The 16,426-nt window shown below is 47.7% G+C and overlaps 1 protein-coding gene across 1 annotated transcript in view; it reads left to right on the forward strand.

The window, feature by feature from the left end:
• The window catches only part of myo10l3 (myosin X, like 3), a 383,661-nt gene that overhangs the window by 247,511 nt on the left and 119,724 nt on the right, over window positions 1–16,426 (forward strand). Inside the window, exons 21-22 of the mRNA XM_041201628.1 lie at window positions 912–1,026; window positions 15,403–15,509. Coding sequence (XP_041057562.1) covers window positions 912–1,026; window positions 15,403–15,509 — 222 coding nt within the window. The remainder of the gene's footprint in view (window positions 1–911; window positions 1,027–15,402; window positions 15,510–16,426) is intronic.

Below are 16,426 nucleotides of genomic sequence, written 5' to 3' on the forward strand. Positions count from 1 at the left end.
CATAACAACAGGATTACATTGGATGTTAAGTACTTTGGGACGTCCTGAGGTTGTGAAAGGCACTTTAGAAATGCAAGCGCATTCTTTTTTTAACTTGCTGTTGAAATCCTTTGCCTATGACTTTGTTACCTTGAGATTTATCTATTTCAGTGCTCTCTTGACTGACCTCCTTTCTTCTACCCACCAAAAAACTTCAAAGCACCCCAAACTCTAGTGCCCACATCCTAACTCACAGCAAGACCCATTCCCCTGTCACCCCAATGCTCACTGACCCACATGGGCCCCTGTCAAGCAATATCTTGATTTTGAAATTCTCATCCTCGATTTCAAATCCCCTCCCTATCTCTGTAACCTCCTTCAGTTCCACAACCCTGCGAGATATCTGCACTCCTCTAATTCTGGCCTTTTGTGCATTCCTGATTTTAATCACATCACCATTGGCAGCTCTGCCTTCAGCTGCCTGGGTCCCAAGTTCTGGAATGTCTTCCCTAAAACTGGCACCTTTCTACCCCTTTCTCCTCCTTTAAGACCTAAAACTTTCCACTTTGACAAAGCTTTTGGTCACACCTGTCCCTAATATCACCTTATGTGGCTTGATGTCAAATTTCTATGATGCTTCTGTCAAGCACCTTGGGATGTTTTATTACATTAGACAGGCTACATAAAAGCAAATAGTTATTGTTGCATTGAACCTGTAAGCAGTTGCCAGTCGCAGTGTTCTCAGGGCATTGCTGTACTGGGAACGGTGACACTGATTAATGGTTGTCAGCATCCTCCCAGAACATGACTGTTTGGGACATCTTGGTACCAGGTGCAAAGTGAAATATTTCCTTCAGTGGTGCCTTTTGGACATAGAGCAAAACCAGGGCTATCATTGAAGAAAGTTAATGATGTTTTTCATCTGTCTTTAGATACAAGATGCTCCTGAAAAATTGCAATGTCCCAGAGGACGATAAGGAGAGATGCACAACACTGCTGAAACTTTACGACAGTTGCAATTCTCACTGGCGTTTGGGGAAGAGTAAGGTTAGTGAGTGTTAATCCAGTACAAGTAAATTGCTGTTTGGCTTGGAAAGAGTGTTTGATAGGGTTCCCCTTGTTGTCCTCACCTTGTACCTCGCCTGCTTCCTTATTCAACAATCACCCTCTGCCATTTCCACCAGCTCCAGGAGTGATGCTATCACCAGACACATCTTACCCTAGTGTCCCATTTCAGCATTCTGAAAGGACAGGCAACACCCTGCTGTGTGGTTCAGTCATCCCCAACACCCCCTCCCTTTCCGATGGTACTTTTCCATTCAAGCACCGAAGATGCATCACCTGTCCTTTCACCTGCTCCCTTATCTCCAACCAAAGCCCAAACATGCCTTCCAGTTGAAGCAGCGATTTACTTGTCTTTTTTTCAATTCAGTTTAGAATAGACATGGTGCAGAAGCATTCAGAGTGGACAGTGGAGTAAAGGCATAAGAGTTAGAGTAGAGCAGAAGGACATTAATCCAGCCTCACAGTGAAAGGCTGCTATTCAGTTCTGAAAGTTTGGTATTCATTATTAAATGACACTGGGATCGAACAGCCATTGCTAAATGAAAGAGATTCATTGTGTTGACAGGGCCGGAGGTGACACTTTCTGAACCACTGCATGTGTTCATTTCTAGAGCAGCTGATGGAGCACAAGGCTCATTATCATAAACCCATACCAAGAAATTACAGTCATTCCCTGTGTGTGGGACTGTATCCCTGTGATGGTCAGTGTGTGTGTGTGCGACTGTATCCCTGTGATGGTCAGTGTGTGTGTGTGCGACTGTATCCCTGTGATGGTCAGTGTGTGTGTGTGGGACTGTATCCCGGTGAGAGTCAGTGTGTGTGGGACTGTATCCCTGTGATGGTCAGTGTGTGTGTGTGGGACTGTACCCCGGTGAGAGTCAGTGTGTGTGGGACTGTATCCCGGTGAGAGTCAGTGTGTGTGGAACTGTATCCCTGTGAGGGTCAGTGTGTGTGTGTGGGACTGTATCCCTGTGATGGTCAGTGTGTGTGTGTGGGACTGTACCCCGGTGAGAGTCAGTGTGTGTGGGACTGTATCCCTGTGATGGTCAGTGTGTGTGTGTGGGACTGTACCCCGGTGAGAGTCAGTGTGTGTGTGTGGGACTGTATCCCTGTGATGGTCAGTGTGTGTGTGTGGGACTGTACCCCGGTGAGAGTCAGTGTGTGTGTGTGTGGGACTGTACCCCGGTGAGAGTCAGTGTGTGTGGGACTGTATCCCTGTGATGGTCAGTGTGTGTGTGTGGGACTGTACCCCGGTGAGAGTCAGTGTGTGTGGGACTGTATCCCGGTGATGGTCAGTGTGTGTGTGTGGGACTGTACCCCGGTGAGAGTCAGTGTGTGTGGGACTGTATCCCTGTGATGGTCAGTGTGTGTGTGTGGGACTGTACCCTGGTGAGAGTCAGTGTGTGTGGGACTGTATCCCGGTGAGAGTCAATGTGTGTGGGACTGTATCCCTGTGATGGTCAGTGTGTGTGTGTGGGACTGTATCCCTGTGATGGTCAGTGTGTGTGTGTGGGACTGTACCCCGGTGATAGTCAGTGTGTGTGGGACTGTACCCCGGTGAGAGTCAGTGTGTGTGGGACATGTACCCCTGTGATGGTCAGTGTGTGGGACTGTACCCCAGTGAGAGTCAGTGTGTGTGGAACTGTACCCCAGTGAGAGTCAGTGTGTGTGGAACTGTACCCCAGTGAGAGTCAGTGTGTGTGGAACTGTACCCCAGTGAGAGTCAGTGTGTGTGTGTGGGACTGTATCCCTGTGATAGTCAGTGTGTGTGTGTGGGACTGTACCCCAGTGATAGTCCGTGTGTGTGGGCCTGTACCCCGGTGAGAGTCAGTGTGTGTGTGTGGGACTGTATCCCTGTGATAGTCAGTGTGTGTGTGTGGGACTGTACCCCAGTGATAGTCCGTGTGTGTGGGCCTGTACCCCGGTGAGAGTCAGTGTGTGTGTGTGGGACTGTACCCCGGTGACAGTCAGTGTGTGTGGGACTGTATCCCTGTGATGGTCAGTGTGTGTGTGTGGGACTGTACCCCGGTGAGAGTCAGTGTGTCTGGGACTGTACCCCGGTGAGAGTCAGTGTGTGTGGGACTGTACCCCGGTGAGAGTCAGTGTGTGTGGAACTGTACCCCAGTGAGAGTCAGTGTGTGTGTGGAACTGTACCCCAGTGAGAGTCAGTGTGTGTGGAACTGTACCCCAGTGAGAGTCAGTGTGTGTGGAACTGTACCCCAGTGAGAGTCAATGTGTGTGGAACTGTACCCCAGTGAGAGTCAGTGTGTGTGGATCTGTACCCCAGTGAGAGTCAATGTGTGTGGAACTGTACCCCAGTGAGAGTCAGTGTGTGTGGAACTGTACCCCAGTGAGAGTCAGTGTGTGTGGAACTGTATCCCGGTGAGAGTCAGTGTGTGTGGAGCTGTATCCCTATGATGGTCAGTGTGTGTGTGTGGGACTGTACCCCGGTGAGAGTCAGTGTGTGTGGAACTGTTTCCCAGTGATAGTCAGTGTGTGTGTGGAACTATACCCCGATGACACTCAGTGTGTGTGGAACTGTATCCCAGTGATTGTCAGTGTGTGTGTGGGACTGTGCCCCGCTGAGAGTCAGTGTGTGTGGGACTGTAGCCCTGTGAGACTCAGTTTGTGTAGAACCCCTACCCCAGTGATAGTCAGTGTGTGGGACTGTACCCCAGTGACAGTCAGTGTGTGTGGAACCCATACCACAGTGAGAGTCAGTGTGTGCGGAACTGTATCCCAGTGATAGTCAGTATATGTGGAACTGTACCCCAGTGAGAGTCAGTGTGTGTGGAACTGTACCCCAGTGACAGTCAGTGTGTGTGGAACTGTACTCCAGTGAGAGTCAGTGTGTGTGGAACTGTACCCCAGTGAGAGACAGTGTGTGTGGGACTGTACCCCAGTGAGAGACAGTGTGTGTGGGACTGTACCCCAGTGAGAGTCAGTGTGTGTGGGACTGTACCCCAGTGAGAGTCAATGTGTGTGGGACTGTACCCCAGTGAGAGTCAGTGTGTGTGGGACTGTACCCCAGTGAGAGTCAGTGTGTGTGGACCTGTACCCCAGTGAGAGTCAGTGTGTGTGGGACTGTACCCCAGTGAGAGACAGTGTGTGTGGGACTGTACCCCAGTGATAGTCCGTGTGTGTGGGACTGTACCCCAGTGAGAGTCAGTGTGTGTGGGACTGTACCCCAGTGAGAGTCAATGTGTGTGGGACTGTACCCCAGTGAGAGTCAGTGTGTGTGGGACTGTACCCCAGTGAGAGTCAATGTGTGTGGGACTGTACCCCAGTGAGAGTCAGTGTGTGTGGGACTGTACCCCAGTGAGAGTCGATGTGTGTGGGACTGTACCCCAGTGATAGTGTGTGTGGGACAAGAACTCAAGAAATCGGAGCAGGAGTAGGTAATTTGGCTCCGTAATCCTGCGCCATCATTCAATAAGATCATGACTGATCTGCCTGTGGTCACTTTCCTGTCTGTCTCCCAGTGATGGTAATGCCATTGAACATCAAGGGGCGATGATTGGATTCTCTCTTGTTGGCATTTGTGTGGTGCGAATGTTACTTGCCACTTGTCAGCCCAAGCCTGAAAGTTGTCCAGGTCTTGCTGCATTTGGACATGGACTGCTTCAGCATCTGAGGCGCCACGAATGGTGCTGAACATTGTGCAATCATCAGCGAACATCCCCACTTCTGACCTTATGATGGAAGGAAGGTCATTGATGAAGCAGCTGAAGATGGTTGGGCCGAGGACACTACCCTGAGGAACTCCTGCAGTGATGTCCTGGAGCTGAGATGATTGACCTCCAACAACCACAACCACCATTCTTGGTGGTATGTATGACTCCAACCAGTGAAGAGTTTTCCCCCTGATTCTTATTGATTCCAGTTTTGCTAGGCTTGATGCCACATTCAGGTCAAATGCTGCCTTGATGTCAAGGGCAGTCACTCTCACCTCACCTCAGGAGTTCTGCTTTTTTGCCCTTCCATAATTTTACTGATGGTCGAGAGTAGACTGATGGGTGGTAATTGGCCAGTTGGATTTGTCCTGCTTTTTGTGGGCAATTTTCCATTTTGCCGGGTAGATGCCAGTGTTGTAGCTGTACTGGAACAGCTTGGCTAGGGGTGTGGCAAATACTGGATCACAAGTCTTCAGTACTGTTGCCGGAATATTGTCAGGGCCCATAGCCTTTGCAGTATCCAGTGCCTTCAGCCGTTTCTTGATATCATGTGGAGTGAATCGAGTTGGCTGAAGACTGGCATCTGTGATGCTGGGGACCTCTGGAGGAGGCTGAGATGGATCATCCACTCGGCATTTCTGGCTGAAGATTGTTGCGAATGCTTCAGCCTTATCTTTTGCACTAGTGTGCTGGGCTCCTCCATCATTGAGGATGGGGATATTTGTGAAGCCTCCTCCTCCAGTGAGTTGTTTAATTGTCCACCACCATTCATGACTGGATGTGGCAGGACTGCAGAGCTTAGATCTGATCTGTTGGTTGTGGAATCTCTAAGATCTGTCTATCACTTGCTGCTTATGCTGTTTGTCACGCAAGTAGTCCTATGTTGTGGTTTCACCAGGTTGACACTTCATTTTTAGGTATGCCAGGTACCGCTCCTGGCATGTCCTCCTGCACTCATCATTGAACCAGGGTTGATCCCCTGGCTTGATGGTAATGGTAGAGTGGGGGATATGCTGGGCCATGAGGATACAGATTGTGGTTGACTACAATTCTGCTGCTGCTGGTGGCCCACAACATCTCCTGGTTGCCCAGCTTGAGTTGCTAGATCTGTTTAAAATCTATCCCTTTTAGCACGGTGGTAGTGCCACACAACACGCTGGAGGGTATCCTCAATGTGAAGAAGGGACTTTTGTCTCTACAATGACTGTGCAGTGGTCACTCCTACTGATACTGTCATGGACAGATGCATCTGTGGCAGGCAGGTTAATGAGAATGTTTCTCCCTCTTGTTGGTTCCCTCACTACCTGCTGCAGACCCAGTCTAGCAGCTATGTCATTCAGGACTTGGCCAGCTCGGTCAGTGGTGGTGCTACCAAGCCACTCTTGGTGAAGTCCCCACCCAGATTACATTCTGTGCTCTTGCCACCCTCAGTGCTTCCTCCAAGTGATGTTCAACATGGAGGAGCACTGATTCATCAGCTGAAGGAGGGCGGTACGTGGTAATCAGCAGGAGGTTTCCCCACCCATGTTTGACCTGATGCCATGAGACTTCATGGGGTCTGGAGTCAATGTTGAGGACTCCCAGGGCAACTCCCTCCTGACTATATACCACTGTGCCGCCATCTCTCCTGGGTCTGTCCTGCCTAGGGATGGTGATGGTGGTGTCGGGGACATTATTTGTAAGGTATGATTCCATGAGGAGGACTTTGCAGGGTCGATAGGGCTGAGTTTGCCATTGTCATTTCCGGTGCCTAGGTCGCTGCCTAGTGGTCTGTCGGTTTCATTCCTTTCAGACCTTTCAGCAGTTTGATACAACTGAATGGCTTGCTAGGCCATTTCAGAGGGAATTTAAGAATCAAGCACATTGCTGTAGATCTAGAATCATGTGTAGGCCAGCCCAGATAAGGATGGCAGGTTTCCTTCCCTAAAGGACGTTTGTGAACCAGATGGGTTTTTACGAGAATCAACAATGGTTTCATGGTCAACGTTAGACTTTTGTTTCCAGAATTTTATTGAATTCAAATTTCACCGTCTGCTGTGGTGGGATTTTAACCTGGGCCCCCAGAGCATTACCCTGGGCCTCTGGATTTCTAGTGACACCACCAGCGGCGCCACCACCACCTTCTCCCCTCCCCTTTTAACCTATTTTCCTAATTTACTTTAGCCAAATTTGTCCTCATACCCTTGTAGTTATCTTTATTTAATTTTAAGAGATTAGTCTTAGATCAACACTCTCACCCTCAAACAGAATGTGAAATTCTTTCATGTTACAATCAGTGTTGCCTAGAGGCTCCTTTACTATGAAGCCTTTAATTAATCCTGTTTCATTTCACATTTCCAGATCTAAAATAGCCTGCTCCCCAGTTGGCAGTAGAATGTACTATTCTGAGAATTTGTCCCAAATACAGTCTTAAGAACTCATCTTACAGGTTACATTTGCCAAGCGGATTTATCAATTCTACATGAAGATTAAAATCACCCATGATTATTGAAGTACCTTTCTTACAGGCCCCCATTATTTTTTTCCTGTATACTCTGCCCTACAGTGTAGCTACTGTTAGGGGCCTGTAAACTACTCCCAAAAGTGACCTCTTGCCTTAGCTATTTCTTATTTCTACCCAAACTGGTTCTACGTCTTGTCCTTCTGAACTAATTTCATCTCTCTCTCTATTGTACTAATGTCATTCTTAATTAACAGAGCTACCCCTCTACCTTTTCCTATCTTCCAGTCCTTTCGGAATGTCAAGTACTCTTGAATAATAGGTCCCAGCATTAGTCACCTTGCAACCATGCCTCTCTAATGGCTATCAGGTCATACATATTTTTTCTATTCGTGCTATCAATTCATCAGCTTTGTTATGAATGCTACGCGTATTAAGATGCAGAGCTTTTAATTCTGTCTTTTTACCATTTTTGCAAACTCTGGCCTTATCTGCTGGTGCTATCTTTAGTTTATAAACTCTGTCCCTTCCTGCCACACTTTCGCTATCATTACCATGTTGCTACCCTGCTCTGTTGCCTTGAACTCTCCCTTTAATTTACCACATCTTCCCTCACTTGATCCCAATTTCTTAGAGTATTATGTTCTAGTGCAAACCAAGGAGTAGGCTATTTTAGATCTGGAAATGTGCATTGAGACAGGATTAATTAGTGACCTCATGTTAAAGAAACCTTTAGGCAATAGTGATCATAGCATGTGGGAATTTCACATTCAAGTTTGAGGATGAGAGTGTGAGTCTAACACTAGTCTCTTAGATTTAAATAAAGGCATTTACAAGAGTATGAGGACAGGTTTTGCTGAAGTAAATTTGGAAAACAGGTTAAAAGGTGGGATAGTAGAGAAACAGTGGCAGACAATTAAGGAGATATTTCATAACACTCAGCAAAGGTTCAATGAAGAGTGCAGGAGGGCATGCCAGGAGCAGCATCAGGCATACCTAAAAATGAGGCATCAAGCCTCACTATTTAGTTTAAAGCCCTCTCCACCGCACTAGTTATACAATTTCCAGAACACAGATCCTAGCATGGTTCAGGTGAAGTCCATCCCAGTGGTACAGCTCCCACTTTCCCCAGTACTGGTGCAGTGAATCAAAAACCATTTCTCCAATACTAATCTTTCAGCCACACATTCAAGGCTCTAATCTGATTTACCCTACACTGATTTCCTTGTGGCTCAGATAATAATCCAGAAATTATTACCCTTGACATTCTGCTTTTAAATTTAGCCCCTAGCTGCTCACACTGCCTAAGAAGAATCTCTTTCCTTTCCCCTCTCCTAAGGTGCCCATGTGGACCACGACAACTGGATCCTCCCACTGCAAATTCCTGTCCAGCCCAGAGCAGATGCCCAAACCCTGGCACCGGGCAGGCAATATAGCTGCCTGGATTCTTGCCCTTGGCTACAGAGAACTGTGTCTATCCCTCTGACTATTCTGTCCCGACTACCACTACATCCCGATTTACTCCCTCCGCTTGAATGGATTCCTGTACACAGTGCCATGGTCAGTTTGCTAATCCACTCTGCAGTCACCGTTCTTGTCCATACAAGCTGCAAGAACCTTGAAGCTGTTGGACGATTGAAAGGGTTGAGGCTCCACTACTTCTAGCGTTTTGATCCCCATATCTGCCTCAATCGCAGTCACACTCTCCTCATAGACGTTTACAGCACAGAAGGAGGCCATTTGGCCCATCATGTCCATGCCGGTCAACAAAGATCTGACTACACTAATTCCATTTTCCAGCATTTGGCCCATAGCCCTGGAGGCTATGGCAACGCAAGTGAATATCCAAATACTTCTTAAATGTTACAAGAATTTCTGACTCAATCACCCTTTCAGACAGTGAGTTCCAGACTCACACCATCCTCTGGGTGAAAAAATTACTCCTCAACTCCCCTCTTAGCCTTCTACCTCTGACCTCTGACCTTGGTTATTGACCCCTCTGCTAATGGAAAAAGTGCCTTCCTATCGACCCTATCTATGCCCCTCATAATCTTATACACATCTACCAGGTCCCCTCTCAACCTTCACTGCTCCAAGGAAAACAGCCCCAGCCTATCCAATCTTTCCTCATAGCTCCGACCCTCTAGCCCAGGCAGCATCCTGGTAAATCTCCTCTGCACCCTCTCCAGTGCAATCACATCCTTCCTATAATGTGATGACCAGAACTACACACAGTACTCCAGCTGTGGCCTAACCAGCGTTTTATACAGTTCCAACATAACCTCCCTGCTCTTGTACTCTATGCCTCGGCTAATAGAGGCAAGTATCCCATAAGCCTTCTTAACCATCTTATCTACCTGCCCTGCTACCTTCAGGGATCTGTGGACATACGCACCAAGGTCCCTCTGATCTTCAGTACTTTCCAGGGTCCTACCATTCATAGTGTAAGCCCTTGCCTTGTTAGCCCTCCCCAAGTGCATTACCTCACACTTTTCCGGGTTGAATTCCATTTACCACTGCTCTGCCCACCTGACCAGTCCATTGATATCTTCCTGCAGTTTACGGCTATCCTCCTCATTATTTACCACCCTACCAATTTTCGTGTCATTCGTGTACTTCTTGATCATACCCCCTACATTTAAATCCAAATCATTTATGTTCACCACAAACAGCAAGGGCCCCAGCACCAAGCCCTGTGGAACCCCACTGGAAACAGACTTCCAGTCACAGAAACATCCCTCTACCATCACCCTCTGCTTCCTGCCTCTCAGCCAATTTTGGATCCAATGTGCCACTTTTCCTGGGATCCCATAGGCTCTTACTTTCTTGACCAGCCTGTCATGAGGGACCTTAGCAAGAGCCTTGCTAAAGTCCATGCAGACCACATCAAATGCATTACCCTCATCACCACTCCTGTCCCTGACCATAGACCCCAGCAAATCCTATCCTAAAGTGTAAGACTGCCTCCCAGAACAAAGTGTATGGTATTGTTGCTGGACTAGTAATCCAGAGACCCAGGGTAATTCTCTGGGGACCTGGGTTCGAATCCCGATGGTGGAATTTGAATTCAATAAATATCTGAAATTAAAAGTCTAATGATGACCATGAAACCATTGTCGACTGTTGTAAAAACCCACCTGGTTCAACAATGTCCTTTAGTGTTGGGTGACATTGGTTTTGTGTGCAAAATGAACTTCCCCACTCTGCTAAGTGATTTCAAACAGACCTAGCAACTGAAGACTGGGCATCTATGAGGCGCTGTGGGCCATCAGCAGCAGCAGAATTGTACTCAAACACAATCTGTAACCTCATGGCCTGGCATATCCCTGACTCCATCATTACCATCAAGCCAAGGATCAGCCCTGGTTCAATGAAGAGTGCAGGAGATCATGCCAGGAGCAGCACCAGGCATACCTAAAAATGAGGTGTCAACCTGGTGAAGCTATAACACAGGACAGTGTTGACAGCACAATCAGCAAGTGATAGACAGAACTAATTTCCCACAACCAACAGATCAGATCTAAGCCCTGCAGTCCTGCCACATCCAGTCGTGAATAGTGGTGGACAATTAAACAGCTCACTGGAGGAGGAGGCTTCACAAATATCCCTGTCCTCAACGATGGAGGACCCAGCACAGCAGTGCAAAAGATGAGGCTGAAGCATTTGCAAGAATCTTCAGCCAGAAATGCCGAGTGGATGATCCACCTTGGCCTCCTCCAGAGGTCCCCAGCATCATAGATGCCCGTCTTCAGCCAACTCGATTCACTCCACATGATATCAAGAACTGGCTGAAGGCGCTGGATAGTTTGAAGGCTATGGGCCCTGACAAACTCCAAAAATAGTACTGAAGACTTGTGCTCCAGAACTTGCTGCGCCCCTAGCCAAGCTGTTCCAGTACAGCTGCAACACTGGCATCTACCCGGCTATGTGGAAAATTGCCCAGGTATGTTTGTACACAAAAAGCAGGACAAATCCAACCCGGCCAATTACTGACCGATCGGTCTACTCTCGATCCTCAGTAAAGAACTGAAGGAGTCATCAACAGTGCTATCAAGTGGCACTTGTTTAGCAATAACCTGCTCACTGCTGCCCAATTTGGGTTCCACCAGACCCACTCAGCTCTTGACCTCATTACAGCCTTGGTTCAAATATGGACGAAAGAACTGAACTCCCGAGGTGAGATGAGAGTGACTGCCCTTGACATCCAGGCAGCATTAGACCAAGTGTGGCATCAAGAAGCCCTAGCCAAACTGGAGTCAATTTGAATCGGGGAAAAACTCTCCGCTGGTTGGATTCCTAGCACAAAGGAAGGTGGTTGTGGTTGTTGGAGGTCAGTCATCTCAGCACCAGGATATCACTGCAAGAGTTCCTCAGGGTAGTGTCCTTGGTCCAACAATCTTCAGCTGCTTCATCAATGACCATCCTTCCATCATAAGGTCAGAAGTGGGGATATTTGCTGATGATTGGACAATGTTCAACATCATTCGTGACTCCTCAGATACTGAAGCAATCCATGTCCAAATGCAGCAAGACCTGGACAACGTCCAGGCTTGGACTGACAAGTGGCAAGCGACATTCATGCCACACAAGTGTTAGGCAATGACCATCTCCAACTAGAGAGAATCTAAACATCTCTCCTTGACGTTCAATCGCATTACCATTGCTGAATTCCCCACTATCAACATTCTGGTCAACTACCATTTACCAGAAACTGAACTGAACTAGCCGTATAAATACTCTGTACAAGAGCAGTCAAGGGCTAGGAATCATGCGATGAGTAACTCACCTCCCGATTCCCCAAATCCTGCCAACCATCTACAAGGCACAAGTCAGGAGTGTGATGGAATACTTCCCACTTTCCTGGATGAATGCACCTCCCACAACACTCAAGAAGCTTGACACTGTCCAGGATAAAGCAGCCCACTTGATTGACACCACATCCACAAACAGTCACTCCCTCCACCACCGACGCACAATGGCAGCAGTGTGTACCATCTACAAGATGCACTGCAGGAACTCACCAAAGCTCCTTAGACAGCATCTTCCAAACCCATAACCATTACCATCTAGAAGGACAAGGGCAGCAAATAGGTATGAACACCACCACCTGGAAGTTCCCCTCCAGGTCACTCACTATCCTGACTTGGAAATATATTGCCGTTCCTTCACTGTCACTGGGTCAAAATCCTGGAACTCCCTCCCTAACAGCACTCTGGGTGTACCTACACATCATGGACTGCAGCAGTTCAAGAAGGCAGCTCACCACTAACTTTGCAAGGGCAACTGGGGATGGGCAATAAATGTTGGTCCAACCAGTGAAGACAACACCCTGTGAATAAATAATAAAAGGTAACTTTCCCCCTCCCTGATGCACTGCAGTGTCTGAAGCTCAGCCTCCAGCTCAGTAACTTTGAGCCCAAGTTCCAAGAGCTGCAGATACTTACTGCATATGTGGTTGCCATGAATCTCACTGGTGTCCAGCAGAGCCCACATACTGCAACTGCAACACACCAACTGCCCAGCCATCTTTATAGTGTTTTAATTAACTAATTAATTACTTTCTTTGTTAAATTTTAATTAAGGCCTTTAGTCTTGCCTAATATATATGTATATAATATATATAAAATATATAATAATATTATTATATTATATATATAATAAGCTTATATTCTTATTATTTCAATTAGTGGTATCCTTACTCTGATTAAAATTTACTAGTTTAGATTAGAGAAAAAGAGAAAATGCCCATGAACCAATCAATCACTTACCATCTTTCCTGTTATGTGGAGGTGAAATTACAGTTATATAAAGCTCTGGTCAGAGCCCACCTGGAGTAACTGGGTTCAGTTCTGGGCCCTGCACCTCAGGAAGGATATATTGGCCTTGGAGGGGGTACAGAACAGATTCACCAGAGTGATACTGGGGTGGAGAGGGTTAAATTACAAGGACAGGTCGCACAGACTAGAGTCCCTCGAGTATAGAAGATTAAAGGGTGATCTACTCGAGGTTTTTCAGATGATTAAAGGATTTGATAGGGTCGATGGAGAGAAACTATTTCCTCTGTGGTGGGGGGTGGTGGTGATGGGGAATCCAGAACAAAGGGGAAGAACCTTCAAATTCAAGCCAGGCCGTTGAGGGGTGATGTCAGGAAGCACTTCTTCACACAGAGGGCAGTGGGAATCTGGAACTCCCTCCAAAAAAGCTGTTCAGGCTGGGGTCATTGGAGTTTTCAAAATTGAGATTCATAGATTTTTTTGGGTAAGGGACTGAAAGAATATGGAACTATGGTGAGTAAATGGATTTAACATACAGGTCAGCCAGCATCAAATTAAATGCTGTAATAGGCTCGAGGGGCTGAATGGCCTCTTCCTGTTCCTGTGCAATAGACTTGAGGAGCTGAAAGGCCTCCTCCATTTCCTGTGTAACAGGCTCAAGGAGCTGAATGGCCTCCTTCTGTTCCTGTGTAACAGATTCAGGCTGAATGGCCTCCTCTTGTTCCTGTATAACAGTCGCAAAGCGCTGAATGTCTTCCTCCTGTTCCTGTATAACAAGCTCGAGGGGCTGAATGGCCTCCTCCTGTTCCTGTATAATAGACTCGTGGGGCTGAATGGCTTCCTCCTGTTCCTGTATAACAAGCTCGAGGGGCTGAATGGCCTCCTCCTGTTCCTGTATAATAGACTCGTGGGGCTGAATGGCTTCCTCCTGTTCCTGTATAACAGGCTCGAGGGGCTGAATGGCCTCCTCCTGTTCCTGTATAATAGACTCGTGGGGCTGAATGGCTTCCTCCTGTTCCTGTATAACAAGCTCGAGGGGCTGAATGGCCTCCTCCTGTTCCTGTATAATAGACTCGTGGGGCTGAATGGCTTCCTCCTGTTCCTGTATAACAGGCTCGAGGGGCTGAATGGCCTCCTCCTGATCCTGTGGGTCTTCGATTCCTCATGTGTGCCAAATCTTATCTCATAATTTTTTTTGGATGAAGTGAATTTGTGAGGGTCCTTGGAACTGATTGTGTCACAGGACAAGCTTCCTGTAAAATCTGACTGTGCTCTAATTAAACTCCAGCTGGTGATTCCAAAAGTGGAGCAATCCCAAGGATTCAAAGTTCCAGGAAGGATATGAATACAAACAGTCCCAGAGCTCGACTTTATATATACAAGGACATAGAGCTGGGGGAGGGGAGAAGCAAAAAGGCTGTGGGGTTGACAGGTGAGGGACAGAGGAGAGGGGTGTGGGGTGAGGGTTGTGGGTGAGTGGTGAAAAGTGAGGGGTAAAGGTGAGGGGCGAATGGTGAATGTTGAAAGGTGAGGGGTTAAGGTGAGGGGTGAATGATGAAAGGTGAGGGGTTAAGGTGAGGGGTGAATGGTGAAAGGTGAGGGGTTAAGGTGAGGAGTGTGGGGTGAATGGTGAAAGGTGAGGGGTGAAGGTGAAAGATGTGGGGTGAAAGATGAAGGGTGAAGGTGAGGGGTATGGGGTGAATGGCGAGGGGTGTGGGGTGAGGGGTGAAAGTTAAGGGGTATGGGGTGAGAGGTGGAAGGTAAGAGGTGTTGGGTGAGGGGTGAAAGTTAAGGGGTGAGGTATGTGGGGTGAGGGGTGTAAGGTCAGGGTGAAGGATGAGGGGTAATTCTGTGCTCTTGCTTTGGTTGATTTGTAACTCTCAATGCTCCCTTCCTCACTTCCTCACTCACCTGTCGACATTGAGTTTAACTTTTCAGAAGCTTTTGAGGAAACCGGCTGGGACTGAAAGGGTTAAAGTGGTTGTAGTGGTGGTGGTGGGGTGGGGGTGATGTGAGTCAGCTGTGATTGGTTACACTGACTGTATCTAAGTGAATGGAGCCCAGTAACAAAGTGAGGAGGCTCTTTATACACTTGTTCGTAGAGAGAGAGAGGGAGGGAGGGAGAGTGATCGAATTCCAGTCCGCAGCCAGCTAGCTCTTTGCAGAGCCTTTGTCAGAGACACACCCTGCACTCTCTGCCAGGGACAACTTTTAAATAACTTCTTTACAGAGATTAAGAGACTGTGCTGGCAACTGAGGAGATTTAGTTAAAGTGACCTGATAAAAATCCTCGTACTAACCCGCGCATACAGACTACAGGGGGAAACAGGAGCCTACTCACAACCCAGCAAACGCCTGAACTCTCCTTCTGTCCCTCTCTCCCTCTCTCTCTCTCAGGAATGCTGCTGCTTAATGCAGTCCTCGCCTTCCCCATTTCTCTAAGTTATTGACTATCTGACATTTCTTGCAGGTTTTTTTGAAGGAAGCCTTGGAACAGAAGCTGGAGAAGGCTCGAGCGGAGGAGCTGCAGGGAGCTGCCATGGTCCTGCGAGCTCATATCCTGGGCTATCAGGCAAGGTTAGTGCTGCGGCCTCCTGTACAGGTACAATCGCAATAGAGTCAGAGCAGACTCATTCACACGGAGAGACAGGACAGAGATACACACGCTCAAACAGACACACAGTCGGCCACACACACACACACAGAAACTCAGATTGCACACACTCAGACACAATCAGGGACACACCCACACACACCCACACACACACACACACACACACACACACACACACACACACACAAATATATGCACACATACTCAGCCACTCATACACATAGACACACTTACACACATACAAACTCAAATCTCACACACTCACACACACACAGACATACACAGACACTTACACACTCAGACACACACACACACACACACACACACAAAGATATGCACATACCCACTCACACACACACACAGACATACACACTCACGCTCAGATACATGCACACACATTCACCCTCAGACATCAACACACACTCACACACACACAGACTCATACACACAAATGCATAGACACACAAAAATATGCACACACACACACACTCAGCCACTCACACACCAGACACACACACTCAGACAAACTCAGATCACACACACTCAGACACACACACTCAGACATACATAGGAACTTACACACACTCACACTCAGATACAAACACTCACACTCATACGCGCATATACACTCACACTCAGGCATCAACACACACTCAAACACACACACACACACACACATTCATAAGCTCACATAAACTCAGATGCTCAGACACACACTCATGCACTCAGACACACTCTTACACTCAGACACACACACACACGGGCACTCACTGGAGTACAGTTCCACACACACTGACTCTCACAGGGGTACAGTTCCACACACACTGACTCTCACTGGGGTACAGTCCCACACACACTGACTCTCACTGGGGTACAGTTC

Source organism: Carcharodon carcharias, chromosome 12 (genome assembly GCF_017639515.1).
Source record: "Carcharodon carcharias isolate sCarCar2 chromosome 12, sCarCar2.pri, whole genome shotgun sequence".
Lineage (NCBI taxonomy): Eukaryota > Metazoa > Chordata > Chondrichthyes > Lamniformes > Lamnidae > Carcharodon > Carcharodon carcharias.